The 16,617-nt window shown below is 38.4% G+C and overlaps 2 protein-coding genes across 6 annotated transcripts in view; one reads left to right on the top strand and one right to left on the bottom strand.

Moving 5' to 3' along the window:
• The window catches only part of LOC146003744 (uncharacterized), a 137,390-nt gene that overhangs the window by 7,818 nt on the left and 112,955 nt on the right, over positions 1 to 16,617 (bottom strand). For 4 of the 5 annotated variants that reach the window (XM_083142144.1, XM_083142143.1, XM_083142142.1 and 1 more), the window contains one exon: positions 4,242 to 4,329. In XM_083142144.1, coding sequence (XP_082998270.1) covers positions 4,242 to 4,314 — 73 coding nt within the window. In that variant the 5' untranslated portion in view covers positions 4,315 to 4,329. Of the gene's footprint in view, positions 1 to 4,241; positions 4,330 to 12,756; positions 13,249 to 16,617 lie in introns of those variants that run through there. The other variant, XM_083142140.1, reaches the window with a different exon arrangement.
• The window catches only part of LOC146003356 (uncharacterized), a 39,008-nt gene continuing 36,280 nt past the window's right edge, over positions 13,890 to 16,617 (top strand). The window contains exons 1-2 of the mRNA XM_083141635.1: positions 13,890 to 14,071; positions 16,001 to 16,074. Coding sequence (XP_082997761.1) covers positions 13,890 to 14,071; positions 16,001 to 16,074 — 256 coding nt within the window. The remainder of the gene's footprint in view (positions 14,072 to 16,000; positions 16,075 to 16,617) is intronic.

The raw sequence follows: 16,617 nt of genomic DNA on the forward strand, positions 1-16,617 counted from the left end.
AAGGATTATGCCCCGTTTCGCCTTATTGCATTTTCACCTTCCCCAACACAATTTCGCGTGATTTATGTGACACTAACTTTCTAAGGCGAAACGGGACATCCCATTTCGCCTTACACACAAAAAAATTCCCCCAGGGAATATTATCGACATGAAGGGTCATTACTATTAACGTATTATTAACCTAACCTAACCTAACCGATAGGACAATGGGAACCAAGGTAGGCAACATCACAAGCTCTGCGCTCTCATTATGAATTACCCTTCAAGTCGATAATATTCCCAGGTGGGAATATTTTTGTATATGAGGGGAAACAGGATAAGGCGAAATGGGATGTCCTGTTTCGCCTTAGAAAGTTTGTGTCACATAAATCATTTGAAATTCTATTGGGGGAGGTGAAAAGGCAATAAGGCGAAATGGGATAAGGCGAAACGGGAGGACACGGCCAGAAGACACAAGGGAAAATGTATATAATTCCTTATAACCTTCGTTCAACAATAATGAAGTAAATTAAAGTGCGCTAGAAAAAGTTAATCTTCATTTTGAGATATAGGAGTTTGCTTTGGATTCATTACCAACATATTTTTTTTTATATATTTAAAATTATGAGGCTAATTATAATCTAATGAAAATTCATGTTTATTTTTCATGGTCATCGGCAAGATAAAAGAACAACCCGTTTGCAATTAATGCATGAAATATGTTATACGAGTTACATCTCGTCTAGTGTCTGTAAAAGTTAATTACCTTGTTTTATTTTTTAAAAAATAAACTTTTCTGTCACTAAGTATTTTTCACTTCGAATCTCGTGGTCGAGCTCGTCGGGGTTACCAAAAAGTGGCAGAATAATTTATTAAATATGTGAAACATTAATTTTTTTATAGGATACATTACCAAATCGTGCCTTTTGTATCAGGAAGGATTAAATTTTAATTGATTATTCTTTTTTCTCGAAGGGTGAGGAGTTAATAAGCTGGCTTCTCATCTCGACTCTGTTCATACCCTAGAAAGCATAAACTCGTGAGCGACACAACGATCAACTAACAGCATCAACTCTATGTACCACCCTGTTACAAGGAATGGTGAGAACGAAATTTTCGCGTGCGTCTTCTCACCGTAATGCTTAGTACGGCACGCCCCCTGTCATTAGGTATTGCCCGAAATCGCCCTGCCTTCAAAAATGAGGTTGGGGAAAAAAAAGATCATTGTCTTCCTTCACGTGCTACTTCGTCAACCACGAGACATATTTCACCTCGTGCCTTCGTTTCGGAACTGCATATTTAAAGATTTCACAGCGAAAAACAGCACCCTACGGAGATATTCAAAGGGGCGAACCATATTCAAGAGGTCAGCCTGGTTTCCTCTTCATATACCTTTACCTCCCCTTTCCAGCAGAATCGAATCGGGGAAGCCGGAAGAAAAGGAAAGAAGAAAAAAAAGATGAGCGCTGTTGCCACTTTCACTCGCACTGGCGCGGCGATCGCAGCGTGAGAATTTTTCATCCAGTCCCCTTTTACCTTTCTCTGTTATTCACACAAACGTACGAAACTTGGCGAAAACGATCTTTCTGTCCTTAAAATTCTCTGCCGAGACGTTGAAGGAAGAGAAAAAGGAGGAGGGGAGGTTTTGTCGTCCCTACGAGTCCTCCTTTCTCATGATATCTATGCGTGAGTCTTTTTTTTTCCCAGCCGTAAATTGTGTTTTGAGTTGCCAATCCGTGTGAGACGAAAACAGGCAGAGCCCTCTAGCCGCCGGTTCCAAACTCTCACGGACCGTACAAAACTGAATGCCTAAGATGGTCCGGTAGGGTTTATTCAAGAAAACACATTCAGAATAAATAATAAGCCTAGTAAGATACAGCATTGTTCGTGCAGAAAAGGGGGAGGTGGGTCCATCGGGTGAAGATTGAAACGAACCAACGGATCGTGGCGTTTGTATCTTACAGATAACTTCTCGAACAAATGTTGAATCACAAAATATCAGGTAAAATGCAAGGCAACTCTAATGGCCGCTAAGCGCCTTGTTCTATTAAATATTCTCGAGTTCCCTTGTACAGTGGGATCCGTGAGTATCACCGTGCAAATTGTCCATCACCATGTTCGTGCACTTTATATGATCCAGTAAGAGCTTCAAGAATTAAAAAAAACAAACTCAAAACAAGCTGTTGACAACTTCTGCACCAGCATACATAAAAATATATCGCTCAAAAACACATAGGATGTAAGAGAAAAATTTATGAAAATAGTCACGGACAATTTGCCGAGATACTAGTGGATCCCACTATACAAGGGAACCCGAGAAAATTTTATAGAACAAGGCGCTTAGCGGCCATTACAGTTGCCTTGCATTTTACCTGATATTTTGTGATTCAACATTTATTCGTGAAGTTATCTGTAAGATACAAACGCCTGTACAGGGTGATGAAAAGTCGCCTTTTCATTTCCAAACTCCAGGTCTACTTTGCCTAAGTTATGTTCTCAATGTCAGTGGTGCGGCTGTATAGTGATATTGTAGCGCATTTTCATTTGCAATTGATGTAGTTCCAACACATATTTCGAACAATGACATTTGTGCCTGTAATATTCTGTTTGTTCTTATCAAAGCTTGTTATTAGTTTGTGTCAATACTTTGCCAGGAATGGCTTAAACTACGAACATACATTTTCCGATCTGGTAATGTCTGTAATCACGACAAATAACGACGTCAATTTAACGAATTAAAAGGAATAATGTTACATATGTTATTCTTATGTGTGGGTCGTAATGGATAAAACGAGGACAAGTAAGCAACCGTCCTGTTAGGCCTCGCCATTTTATACACTACATCACAGATATAAAACTTTTTCCGTGAGGTTCTAAAAGATATGTCTGAAGAAGTTCCGATCGGAAGGCCTGTATCGTGTGAGTCTTATTATGACCACCAACCGACCATCTTTCTTCTGCTTTCTCAGACATTTTTTACATAGTTTTCCCAGTTGGCAGACACCGTCTTGCGCACAGTACTGCCTTTTCTGCGTTCAACTGTCGTTAGATTTAAGAAAGGAAGAAGAAGAAGTAGATCGTGAAACAAATACGGACGAGGAAGTGTAGCGTTTCGCGACCATCTTTTGTCAATTTAATTCACCAGCCCAAAGACGTTTCATGAGAATCTAGACTCCTTTCTGGGTTCTTCCGCGTGCCCTTGAACCCAACAAAAACTAGGGCATAAGGGTAGCCGAACCTTTGAAGAAAAAATTCCTTTTGGTAGAACCTCTCCTACCGTCTTCCCAGACCCTACCAACCCTTATTCTTTCTCCACCTCCCTTCGTTAACCATTCTTCCTCTTCCTCATGCACTTATAAGTCTTTGGCGAACCTAAAATATATCCTTACCCTCTGTCACTATTTCTTCCCCTTTCTTTTTTTTGTCTGTACCAGGAAGGACGGAACAGCGAGGAGAAGACAATATTCACCGACCCTTAGCAGGAAGAACCGTGGTCAACAATTAAGATACCTTTAAATATTTTGGTTCGTTAATCTCATGTTCAGCGAGGGAAAGCTGTAGTGACTTTACTGCGTTTTAATGCGTTCCTTTTAACATCAACTCACTGTCAAGTATTTATCTGCAATATCTATATACTAGGAATCTAAGAGAAAAAGAAGCAAAACATTCGTTTCAGATCGGTCCGTTTTTAAGTAATGTGCCCCGGAATGGGGATATGGCTTCATTCTTTTCCGCTTGTCGCTTTGTTTTGCTTCGTCTCACGTGCTCAACGGTCTTTTTTGCGTGGCCTTTGACGCAATGAGGGATCTAATCTCCACTTTATCCCCTTCTGGGAGAATTCTTTGTGCCTTTTCTGCTTCGTATACTTTGCACTTTGGTTTTGCAATGCGCAGAATTTTCTGATTATCTCCCGGGAAGAATTACCAAATCATATCTTTAAAATATGTGTATTGCCTAACTCTACGGAGAGAGCAAACTTCAATACCAACTTTTCAATGACAAGTCCTTCGATTAAAAAGGATTTCCCTCAGTTTAAAAAATCACCTTAATAAATTAGTTACGAAATTATATAGAGTACACTTTGATTCTGAATATGTTTATGAATTGTTGATTTTTTAAAGCCCACATTATGCATAAATAGGTTAATCGGGACTTGGCCTACATTTTTTCTAAGAAATGTACATGGCAACCCTCACCCAACTTCCAGGTCCTGCCATGCATCCGTGGCTCTTAATTATAGATCACTGAAAAATGTTACTTGCCTTGAACGTCTACTTCTCCATCTTCAAAACTTTTGGTAAGATCAAATAAGTCTTCAAGCTCTTCTGCAGCCATCACATCGTCGTCAGTCTGGAAGAAAAAAAATATACAATTACCATGGTGCACTAGTAAATACTTCAAACCTATAATGATCACATTGATGTACGAAACTATGTTTCATCTCATTGCTAAAAAACATATTTTATCGAATGAGATTTCAACAAACTATACGCCTAAAATATTATGTCTCCTACATTTATCAGTGGCCTCCCCTCCCAGTGGCAGCATCGTCGCCATGTAATCGAGGGGTCCCGGGTTCGATACCCGGTGGAGGCACATAGTGGTTCGGATCCCACTTTAAACTGTAGGTCCAGTCCGATTAGCCATAGTGTGCATAAAGTGGACTTAAAAACACCAACTCAACTCAGCGGTCATCGTTGTGAATTGCGTATGCCCGAAAGTTCGATCAACTTCATCTCTGTAATGGTGCACATGAGTAATAATCACTGTAATACATTCATATCAATTACAGTAATTGTTGTACATAATGTTAACATCACATCTATAACGAGATCTTAGAGGAAGAAAAAGAAGAATGGATATATTCTGTTCTGCTGTTAAATAATTACCATGGTGATTGGGTTAGAGATTGGACATCTGTGGCGCTTCCTCTCTCCAGTGTGGACTATTCAATTTCGACAGGCCATTCGATTTTGGCACTATCTACGGTGAGACGTTAATTTTTCACTCGCTTGATCACAAATAAAGACCTAACTCAATGTTGATATATCTCAATGAACTATGAGCTCTCTACAGCTTGAGGCTAATAAGATCAATCTCTTATATATTTTGGCGGAATCTATTATGTACACAACTACAAAAAATAGTATGTTAGGCTTGCGCACGGGGGAGCAGTTGCCCTCCCTAATCACGGACGTTCGCAGATTTTTTTTTTCACGAGGGGACAAGCAAAGCAAGGTATTTTTCCATGGGGCATATTACCCTGATAATAGTGTTGCCCCCTCAAAAAAACACCACCTGAATTTGAAATTATCGCATAATCATTAATGCAAGTTACTATGACTGAATTGTAAACGTGTAAAATAAATACTTTCAGGTTGACATTCGTTTTCGAAGGGGGAGGTGTGGCCATCCTTGCCATCCAGACGTTCCATACCCCTATATTATTATACTTTCACTTTAGAAATTTACGGAAGTAGTGTAGATGAATCTTATTGCTGTTATTAAACGATATTATACTCATAAAGAAAATGAAGTATTTTCAAGCCGATGAAAGTTCGAAGCAACTACTGGGGAAGGGGGTTCAGTGGAGCAACCATAAGGGGGCAGGGGGCATTTCCTTTTCCCAATCTTGGACGAAAATCAATTCTAGGGGGGCAAAAATTGAAGTAAAAGAATACAAGACTAGAGTGCGCGTCAAATCACTTGCATATGGCCTTGAACGGCTGAACAGCACCAGCGAATCACAGACGTGCGGCGTTGCCATGCTCTCCTTGACAAGCGTTTCGCTCAAGCACGCTCTGCCTTTTCCGTGTGAGATTTCGACATGGCACCGCTGCAGTGCGCTGCTATTGGCTATCGCCATATGCAGGAGAGGGGGTCACAGAGAGGCAATTGCTTCCTCGACCTCAAATGTTATACAAATAAAATTTATTCTCGTAAAATTTACTTGCTTGCTTCGCTCGCAATATCTGCTTTACTAGTAGCTACAGGGCTGCGAGAGTTATCCCTCTACGCCTCAATTTATATAAATTTGGATCGAAAAAATTTCTTGCTCGCTTCGGTCGCAATTTCTTACTTTATATAACAGTTTGGTTTGGAGGAAAAGGAGCGCGCACATTTCAAACACAATTTATATAATTTTCTTCATTTGGTTTGTTATAGGCCGGATGAATTGATTATGTAATGTATATAAATAATGTCATATATATATATATATACACACACACATGCAATAAAACTAAAAGAGTGACATAAAATGACATTTTTCTTTCCCGACTGAACTTTAATCAAGGTTTTTGCCCCCCTAATCGGATGGTCTGCGCACGCCTATGGTTTTCCACAATCTGATTATAATCAATTGAAATAGAAACGTCAACAAGTAGAGAATATCTGCTTCGAATCAGCAGAATTCCATTCCGTAAAACAACACAGGATGTAGAACCCCCCCCCCCCAAAGGATGAAAATATCGGTGGACTGACACTGTGCGTACCATGATATTTGCTGTTGGCTGTACACTGCTCTATACTGCACATAATCCAAATCTATGACAATGAAATAACAAAATTGTTAATACAAAGCATTATTTTCCCTCCAGAACTAAAAATCAAGCTTCTCCTTCCAAGATTCTTACACCCAGGTAGCTCCATTTCCTCCCAAACTATGTTCATTGGATCATTACGGAAATCCCGTTACTTAGTACACTATATATGCATTCACAATTACCATCTTCTGCAAAGCATTTACACATGTTTTATGCAAAATATTCAACATTAACTCCACGAAGCAAACCTCTCCACTGAAAACATCAAAACAAGATTAGGCAGATTTTCATAGTCGTATAACAACATACAGACCTACAACAATGTTACTGAAACGATATTTGGAGAAACATTGAAGACATGAACTCATAAAAACGCACATGCAATTAGTGCGTCTGCTGTAAGACTAACAGCTTCCACAAGAGACGAAACACTGTCGAAGGTTCTGCCTCTTGCATGAGTACAAAACATTATATTAAAAAACCACAGAGGATGAGATGCAACTTTGGGGGTTCCTACGGGCACTGTTTTGACAAGCTCCATGCCCACATGTTACCGTTGAGTGGCACCTCGCATATTACAAAGATTAATGGAATCTCATTGGAGGAAAGCACTCGCCTAAATAGAGCAGCTCATCTGCGTATGGCTGAAGTTTTTTTTTTTTCCAAGTAGTCTAACGAACGCCCCTCCGTGAAATTATGAAACTGTCTTGTTATGCAAATCAGTCGCGTTGGTCAAATGCTATGCATGGACTTGTTTCATTAGGGTGACGCTGAACTTTAGCATGATTTTGGAAATTTCTCTTTTCGAGAAGGCGATATCATATACTACCAATTTTGAATTCGTTCCAGGACATTTCATTAATCTTTGTGTGGTCTGCTTCGATGTTGTCTATGTATCTAAGATTGTTTCGTGGTACCTAAACCTATTTTCTAAGACAAGCATCTAGACCAACGGTTCCTAAAACTGTGCTTCAAAAAGACATTGTAAAAAGATATATGTGACAAGATCTCACATTCGTAAATTTGTGTGGCCAAGGAAGTCACCAGAAACTTTTGTAGGGAGCAAACTTGCTGATAAAAAATAATAATTATGATAATGATTATTATTGTACAGTTTTAACTATTGTAAACCAATAAAAGTAACCCATTTCATTACAAATTTATTACTATTACTATATTATTAAATCCTTGGGAAAGAGACATCCACCAGATGAGCGAATATCTAGCACAAATGTTTTTCATTAGGAGGGGCACTAATGTGGTGACTTCTCGCCCAATTTCCTCGTACTTCGACCATAACACAGCCATGGACGTCCGGAAGGGGAGAAAAATATGCCTCCTTTGCCCCCCCCCCCCCACCGGAAAAATCCTGCGGACGTCCATGCATACAGCCACATTATGCACAAAGATGTTTAGAAACACAGCCAGCTTATATCTGTTAAATATCAGATGCTTCAGTACTTGACGGTACGATCAAATATTTACTCTAGCATAAAAACGGTTTCGAAATTAGGGAAGGAGGTTTCAAACTCAAACGAAACACCCTACTACGGTGTTCACTCCACAATTAAACATTTTAGCACTGTGTTCAATCTGCGAGTAAATATTTTAGCAACTGAATAATGTAATATTGTATTTACTTTACTTTTACATATTTTTTTTTGCACTGTGTTAAATCTACAATATAATATTGTGGCACTATGTTCACTCTACAATTACATATTGTAACACGGTGTTCAATTCACATTTCAGTTGCATTGGCTTCAATTTATAATTATATTCTTGAACAGTGTCCAATCTGCAGTTCAATATTGTAGACACGGTGTTCAGTCTGCGATCAAATATTGTGGCACTGAGATCAATCTATGGTTAAATATTGCTACACAATTTTCAATCCACAATTAAATTGACATTATGTTCAATCTACAGCTAAATATTGTGGCGCTGTGTTAAATCTACAATTTAATATTCTAGGACGGTGTTCAATCTACAATTCAATCCTACCACTGATTTTCGATTTCAAGCAATTGTTGAGGGAGGTGTATCTTCCTCCACTTTCAGATACATTTTTAAGCAGTGTAGCTCTCAAATTGTTCCACTACAAATAACAAGAAGTGTGGAAGGTTAGGCAATTTAATGTAGATTTAATGAAAGCTAATATGTTAAAAATTCCAATTTTCTTTCCCCATGTTAGGAACGAATTTAGAAATGTAGTGTCTGGGAAATAAAATCGATGGGAATTCCCTGATCCCCAGAACACTGTCTAGCAAGGAATTTTTGATCTTCACAATTCAAACTTCTACTTGTACTTTCATCATAGACATATTTAGTGGGGGGGGGGGGTCTAGATCCCATTAAGAACTTACCAAGTCCAAAATTAAATAAGCAAAATACTTGTTTACTGCTGTATAATTTGAAGTGGAATAGATTGTGTGATTATACAGCTTTGCCTCCTTGATATTCCCTGCGAAAATTCATGCATACCAGTCATTGCTACTAATAATACTCATAAAATAATGAACAGGGAGAGAGTTTGCTTTTCATCAGCCGAATGTATTCAATAAATAATCCACTTAAAATTGCTATTGGCATTGATTTATTTGGTACGACAGCTGTTTATATACATTTTTTTGTGATTTTAACTAGACATACGCTAGATAATGAATAGGTACTGTTATATCTCTGTTCATATATCATATTTTTACCTGTTTATGTAATAATAACAATAACTATTATTAATGTACCTAATTTTATAATATTATTAGTAATACACCTATTAGTCTTATCGATCAATTATTATAATCTGTATTGTTGTTGTTATTATTATTACTTGGTTCGTACGCGTACCCTTGCCGAAATATGGATCTAGATACGTCTCTGGATCCGTGGCAGAGTGGTGCCATGGGGGTCCTGGATTCGAATTCCGGCCTGGCATGGGTGTTCTTTGTGAGTGTACTTAACTTCATAATATCATCACTCATCCTCATCTACGCGATTACTCAAAAGTGGCAGAAAGGCGAATTAAAAAGACAAATCAAACCATCAACGTCCCTGGCTTTCATGCGGATACTTTAACAGTATCCACTACATGCTTCATGTCTTAGCTTTATTTGGACTAGGAGAGGAAGTTCACCGGTGTATAAGCATCTATCAAACTCCTTGCTGGAAGCATTCCAAGGTCATGGTCATGCATTCGCGGGCGGAAATGCCTCCCCCTCCCTCCTCCTGTGACGCCATGAAGGCTTTTTAGATGCCCATCAGGGCTTGAATTTCGAGAATTGACCATTTAATTCCCCACTTCTTCCCCAAGGTGGAGGATAGGTCATTGTTCCTATTCGTATCTAATAATTACGACGCTTTACTCTCTTTTCTCTTTGGAGATACGCATTGCAGACAGGAAACGAAATATTATAAAAGACTAGCGTTGGTTGGTGGCTTGAAGCCAGGCAGGGTTGGGATGTTTAAAACGGAGTTTTAAACATGCTCTTTATGCTTGTTTAAAACGCATTTATTTGACACTCTGTGGTTATCTGCGTGTGTTGTAACTTTGTCTTTTCATTCAACTCGTGTCATTTTGTTTGCTGCGCAAAGAAATCTGTAAAATGGCTGAAAATGTATATTCAGTTAACAAAGAAGAGAATCCTATCGTAATCAGTACCCGTGGTCTATTACTGAAAGTTAATTCTTGTAGCTTTACTGAACTGAACACTTGACTGTACCTGCCCACCTAAATCCTTCATTTTATTTATCTAATGGAATAAATATGGTGCACCTAGTAGCAAAAGTGACTTGGAACCAGCTGAAGTAAATGAATTACGTTGATCCCCCTGCCTTATCGCACATATTGCAGCATGGTGCCAAGACATAATATTTTTAAATATATATTTTAGAAAAATATTGGTTAGCGTATTTCGCTGCGAACTCCGAAGTTTCAGGTTCAAAACCTGGCCAAGGCAACAACGGTTTTTTTAGTGTTTGTCCCACCATTCATTCCAACTGTTCTATCATTCATCGTCACGTTTAACCCAACAAGGGATGTAGAAGAACGAAGCATAAATTCCCCTTTACACACATTATTTAGACATAAAAGTCCTTTCACTTTATTCGACTCACTCTTTCACAATACTATTAATGCATTATCTGTTACTATACACAGTACACTTAGTGATATTATTTCCTCTCCCAAAATGCATAATTACTTCAAATATACTTTACCACTATAAATTCTCTCTCTACTTCATATGTTTTAATATTTCGAATTATTACAATATTCTCCTATTCATAAAAAAAATTGGCACACCACGCACTCCCCCCCCTCAATCCCTGCATTTGGAGCAAATTTCAGGTCCGTCGTGGGCGGGGCGGCTTAAGGACCCGGGGCGATCCCTTTCAGTGACACCAAAACCATGTATATATGATTATATAATTGCGGCTATTTGTTATAAAAACAAACGGAATTTTCTAGACAAGAATGAATTCAAGTTACCGTGACATAAGTACATTGCAAAATCACGTGGCAATTCAAGCTAAGAGATTTCTGTCATTTTGATTTCATTATGTAGGTATTAAATAAACAGATACCTACAATAAACATGTTCTTTAAACAGTAAACACTTAAAATATTTTTTTTAAAAAAAAATAAGGCTATTATGTTTCATTGGAACCGTAAATATATAACGTGGTCATGTTTCTCTTATTGGAGGAAAGTGCAAAGTTCGGGGGGATGGGGCTAAAAATCCACCTCGCCCGGACGAAAATTTTGTCTTGGGCGGCTCCCGGTCGTAAGTGCGATCCCCACCACCGGCAGAAAGAAATTTGCTCACATGAAAACGAGAGATAGGTGCTTGATATTGTCTGTCACTCTTACAAATAATATTATTAATGAAAATTTGATCTTTAGTAGCTGAACATATTTAATTGAATTGAACCTTTCAATGTAGGGATCTACTATGCATTTATCTACTTCAAGAGCTAGCCCCCCCTCCCCTCCGATTGCGTAGTAGCAACGTCGTCGCCTTGTAATCAAGGAATCCCGGGTTTGATACCCGGTGTAGGCACATAGTGATTCGGATACCACTTTAAACTGTAGGTCCAGTCCCGATTAGCCCATCTGTGCATAAAGTGAACTTAAAACAACAATTCAATCAATCAATTCTTGAAGAGCTGACAATACAATCTACACGAGCTAAAAACAAGACTGTGCTTTCAGCTTATATGTACTTCGAGGCGTTCGAAATTCTTTACTGTTTCTTTGATAATCATTGACTTTTGGTTCTACTTGTAACTGTAATTCTAGTCCTAGATATTTATTGATTTCAAAACCACCCTTTTCCTGCGTTGATTTCTGCGTTTATAGTGTCGCATATCAAGATAATACAAAATACTAACAATTCGTGCGTTCTCATCATAACACGTTTACGTTTTAATCATGGAAGTTTACTTCGTTTGGCAGTGGAAAAAATATTACACAAAATCCCGATTTTATATTTCATCAGTGCCCAGTTTGTTTATTTTGTTGCATTTATCGATATTTATCATCACGATGTGAATGGATCAGTGATAATGTGAAAGCTTATGAAAGTCTAAAAGCAAACATACCGATAGGTCCGCATTTAGGAGAGGGGGCTGCATAGGAGGTTACGTTGGGGGTAAATTGCTTCAGAAAAAGGTCCACAAAATTAGAAAAGTGAGATATTTGGAATGTTTTGAAAATATAAAACATATATAACTAACCATTTGATACACGTTGCACTGCGCCGGCATACCAGCCATATTCGTACACCAATCTCCAAGTTGTCGTGGCCAAAAAAACACTGAGACCTTAATTTAAATTGTATGAAAAATGTCTCTACACAAATATCCCTGCAATGTATAATCGTTTTGTACAAAAGTTAAAATGTAAATCTAGTTATCATCAGACCACAAACATGAATGTAAGCTCTGTTATAAAGATTAGATTACTACCGGTTCAGTATTATTGTAAACCTATTTAAAAGTCAAGTTGCGAAGAACATTTGTAGGCGAAATTAAATTAAGTATAGTATAACATTAGCAAAGGTCAATGTAGCTAATAATCTTGTGCCGTGGTAAGACAAAATTATGTTTGGGTTACAGAAATGTTTACATACAGAAGTTTTGTAGAAGCAATTTAAGACACCGGTACGCCTGTGAGCAGTAACGCAAACTTTTGTATTTGCTAAGCCACGTAATGATGAGCAACATATGGACTTACCTCTGATATTAAAAAATCTTCGATATCACAATCAGCACTTCTATAACTTCTGTCCCTCATCCTAAATGTTCAAGATCGCGATAACTGAGTGTTCTTGTAACGTTAACTTCTTCGAAACACTGTTCTAATCTACAGCATTATGTGAATCGTGCAATGTTCAGTAAGTTTGAAATGCCCTTGCACATTATAGGTACGAGATAGAAGTTCACAGATTATATATGCAGCCCGTGGAAGTTTGAATAAAACATCGATCCATATTCCGCTGCATAAAAAATAAGCTTGTTTTCAAGAAACTGACGTGTGGTTTCAATATCAGATTAGGAAGATCGTTATCGCTGATGTGGTTTGAGTGTAGCACTAGCAATGTACGAATATTACAACACACCCTTCACAATCACAAGAACACACACTCATACACAGAACTCGTTCACGACTTGTTACGTCTATCCACCACCTTTGGTGGAATGGTAGTTTTCGAAACGCTTTGCACGTATAGCTTCATCCAAATGCAAGCTTCCCCCTGGCTCGGAGGGGGAGGGAGTGCTCCAGCCAATGGAATCGCTCTGGTCCCGTGACGTCATCCAAACCGAAGCGGTATTCTGCAGGAGCTTCTGTACCTCGAAGGCATGCGAGACGAAAAAAGAAAAATAAAGCAGGAACGAAATAAACATCAAAGGGAGGCATCACAAGGTTCGGATTTAATTCAGAGCACTTCAAGCAGAATTAAAGGGTACGATACCCATCTATTCTAGTACCAAGAATAAAGCTAAATTTCCAAGCATGAAAAAAACAAAACGAAACTGATTAATATAACACAGGATGTTGAATAATAGTGAAAATAGCGAAAGACAATTTGCCTACTGCTATCTTAGTTGTTGATTGTACTATTTGGCCAGAAACTAAATGTTCGGTTGATGGTGATCTTACGAACAAAAACTCAACTCACACATAGAAAGATCAAATAGTGTGAGTTGCAAGTACCATTCCCTATATTGATTGCCTTTTCAAGAAGTTATGTTTAAAAAATGAGCGATAGAAAGATTTGAGTGGGTTACAGAAGGTAAGAACTTATAGCAGTGTAAGTAAGAACTTTGCAAGCTTGATAAGGCAACAAGAAGCGGAGGAGAAAAGACATGGTAGCAGAGAGGGAGAGATATAAACAAAGAAAAGAGGAAGATGTGAATAAAGAAGCAGAGGGAAATGGCACAAGAGAGAGGAAGAAAGAAATGAATATATATGGACACAACGGCCGAGGAAGAAAGACAAAGAGGAAGAGAAAGAGAGTTAAAGGCAAAAAGAGAAATAGCGAAAGCAGGTAATACAACAGAGAGAGGAGGATTGTTACCATCGGGAAGAAAATACAGAGACAGACATAAGGGAAAGGGACACAGAAATAGAGAAAAAGGGAGGATTACAGGCGGGGAAAGGGGACAAATAAAATAACGATAACACACAGAGAGTGAGGGGGAGGATATAATCAGTGAACCAAAGGAAGAGCATTGGCATGCTTTCCGTTTCTCTGTGTCTTTCTACATTATTTCGCTTAGTTTCCATCCACCTACCCCCGTCTCTCTCGATCAGTTTTTTTGCTTCTAACTCTTGCCCCTTCCCCCTCTCTGTTTTGCTTCTTTCTTTTCCACTGACACTGACACACAGAGAGAGAGAGAGGGGGAGAGTGAGAGAAACAGGAAGAAGAAGAAGCAAAAAAGTGAGTGAGAGAAAGGGGGAGTAAGTGGAAGAAGCTAAATATTTTAGAAAGACACAGAGAGAAAATGAGAAAATAAATGAGTGAGGGACATAGAGAGGGGGAAGAGGAAGATATAGAAGTAAAAACAAAAGAGTGAACGAGATAGAGGAAGACGGAAACAAATCAAATAATGTAGAGAGAAAAAAGGGAAAAATAAAGTGAATAAATGACCGAGAGAGAGCGAGTGTAGAAGAGAGAGAAGCAAGATACGGGAGAATAGAGGAAGAAATAGAAGTGAGCTAGAGAGAGATAGGGGAAGGAGAACCGTAAGGGCAGCCTGCAGAAAAACATTTCAAAACATTTGAGTTCGCTAAAATTACGACGGGTTAGTGTTTTAGGGTGAGTGGCGTGTCCAGGATTTTCGAAGGGGGAGATACGTTTGCCATCTTTTCCTTCCTCTTTTTAGGAATGCTGGGCTAAAAGGAGGGTTGTGGTGCCCCACACACCCCTTTGGGCACGCCACTGTCTAATGTTAAGTGATTGCTTTTCCATTTCTGGAATAAAAACTAATAATTTCCGAGAAGTTCCATACACTTACAGCCGACCTCCATAGCGGAGTGGTCAGCACAGCGCGCTACGACCCCAGACGTCCATATCATTCACCTTTGTAATTAAAAGGTCCTGGGTTCGATTCCCGGTGGAGGCACATAGTGATTCGGATCCCACTTTAAACTGTTGGTCCAGTCCCAATTAGTCTTACTGTGCATAAAGTAGACTTAGAACAACAACTCAATCAATCAATCATTGCTCATCCCCATCGTCGCGATTAGCCAAAAGTGGCACTAAATAACAAAGCGAAAACGGAAATTCGATTAGAAATACCACAATTTTAGGAAAATTTGAAGGCATCAGACTCAATGTTAGTTCAGATTCGTCCCTTTTTTTTCTTGTTTGAGTAGAAGCCTATGTCTATTTATATTTCTGTTATGTTTATTGTACGTCGCTTTCCTGTAATGATGAGAAAGATCGATTAATTTGAAATCTGATCAAGTTTCAAATCATGTACAGTCACGGATAGTTCTGGATTGTAACGATTCCATTGACTTTCAATGAAATTGTTGCAACCCAGAAGTGTCCGTCAGAGGCGAAACCACGAATTTTTGTCTGTGGGGGCGAGTACCAGGATAAACGTACCAATAATAATAATAATGTTATAATAATATTGTTATTATAACATTATTATTATTATTGATTTGCTTAATTTTACTTCGCTTCTTGTGCCACCTTTGACTAATTTGCGAAGATGGGGATGAGGGATGATATGATGAAATTGATGAATAGACACTCGCAAACATCCATGTCCAAGACGGGATTCGAACCCGGGACAACATTATTCTTATTAGTATTAGAAAATTCTACTACTACTACTACTACCACCACCACTGATAACAAAAATTATTAGTTGTTATAAATCATTATTAAATTGTATGAAGGGAAATATTCGTCCAGAAAGGGAAATTTTGCCCCTTCTTAACAGGAAATTGTACCCTCAGTCAGGTTGTGGCAACACTGGTATTTTAAAGATGGCGCCGAGTTTCAACTACTTTCGCTGGTTGATGATTACCAATTTGGTATGTATTAAAATTGTATTGTTTATTGATATAAAACTAATCACATTATATTGTGAAATAACGATAAGTTAATAAAACTCGTGAAGCTACGTAAAGTGAGCTTTTATTTATACACAGGAAGGGATACATTCGGGTGACCCTTCGCAGCATGTTGCAAGTCGGTAATCATGCTGTTGTTGCATCGTTTATTTTTATATACGTATTGTTAAAATATGTCAACTTCGCTCAAAAGTTAATGGGGAGAATTCACTACTTTCAATAGATACAAGAAGTTTGGCCATGCTTGTTTTTAGTCGCAAGCACAATGCCTTGATGTTGATTGTCACATGATGTAAATCCATGTCACATTGTGCTGTTGACTGGCCATTTGAAGAACTGAAACATCATCACAACCAAACAGGAAATTACTCTGGTAACAGTTTCATACATCGGAGACACATTTCTTCAATTTTACACAAGAAATTAGTTACGGAAATGAGTTTCTCCAAGGTTTACAACGTTCGTCTAGGTATTTTCTTACATCGTGGAATATATTTGACCGAG

This window comes from Lepisma saccharinum, chromosome 20 (assembly GCF_977018435.1).
Source record: "Lepisma saccharinum chromosome 20, izLepSacc3.1, whole genome shotgun sequence".
NCBI lineage: Eukaryota > Metazoa > Arthropoda > Insecta > Zygentoma > Lepismatidae > Lepisma > Lepisma saccharinum.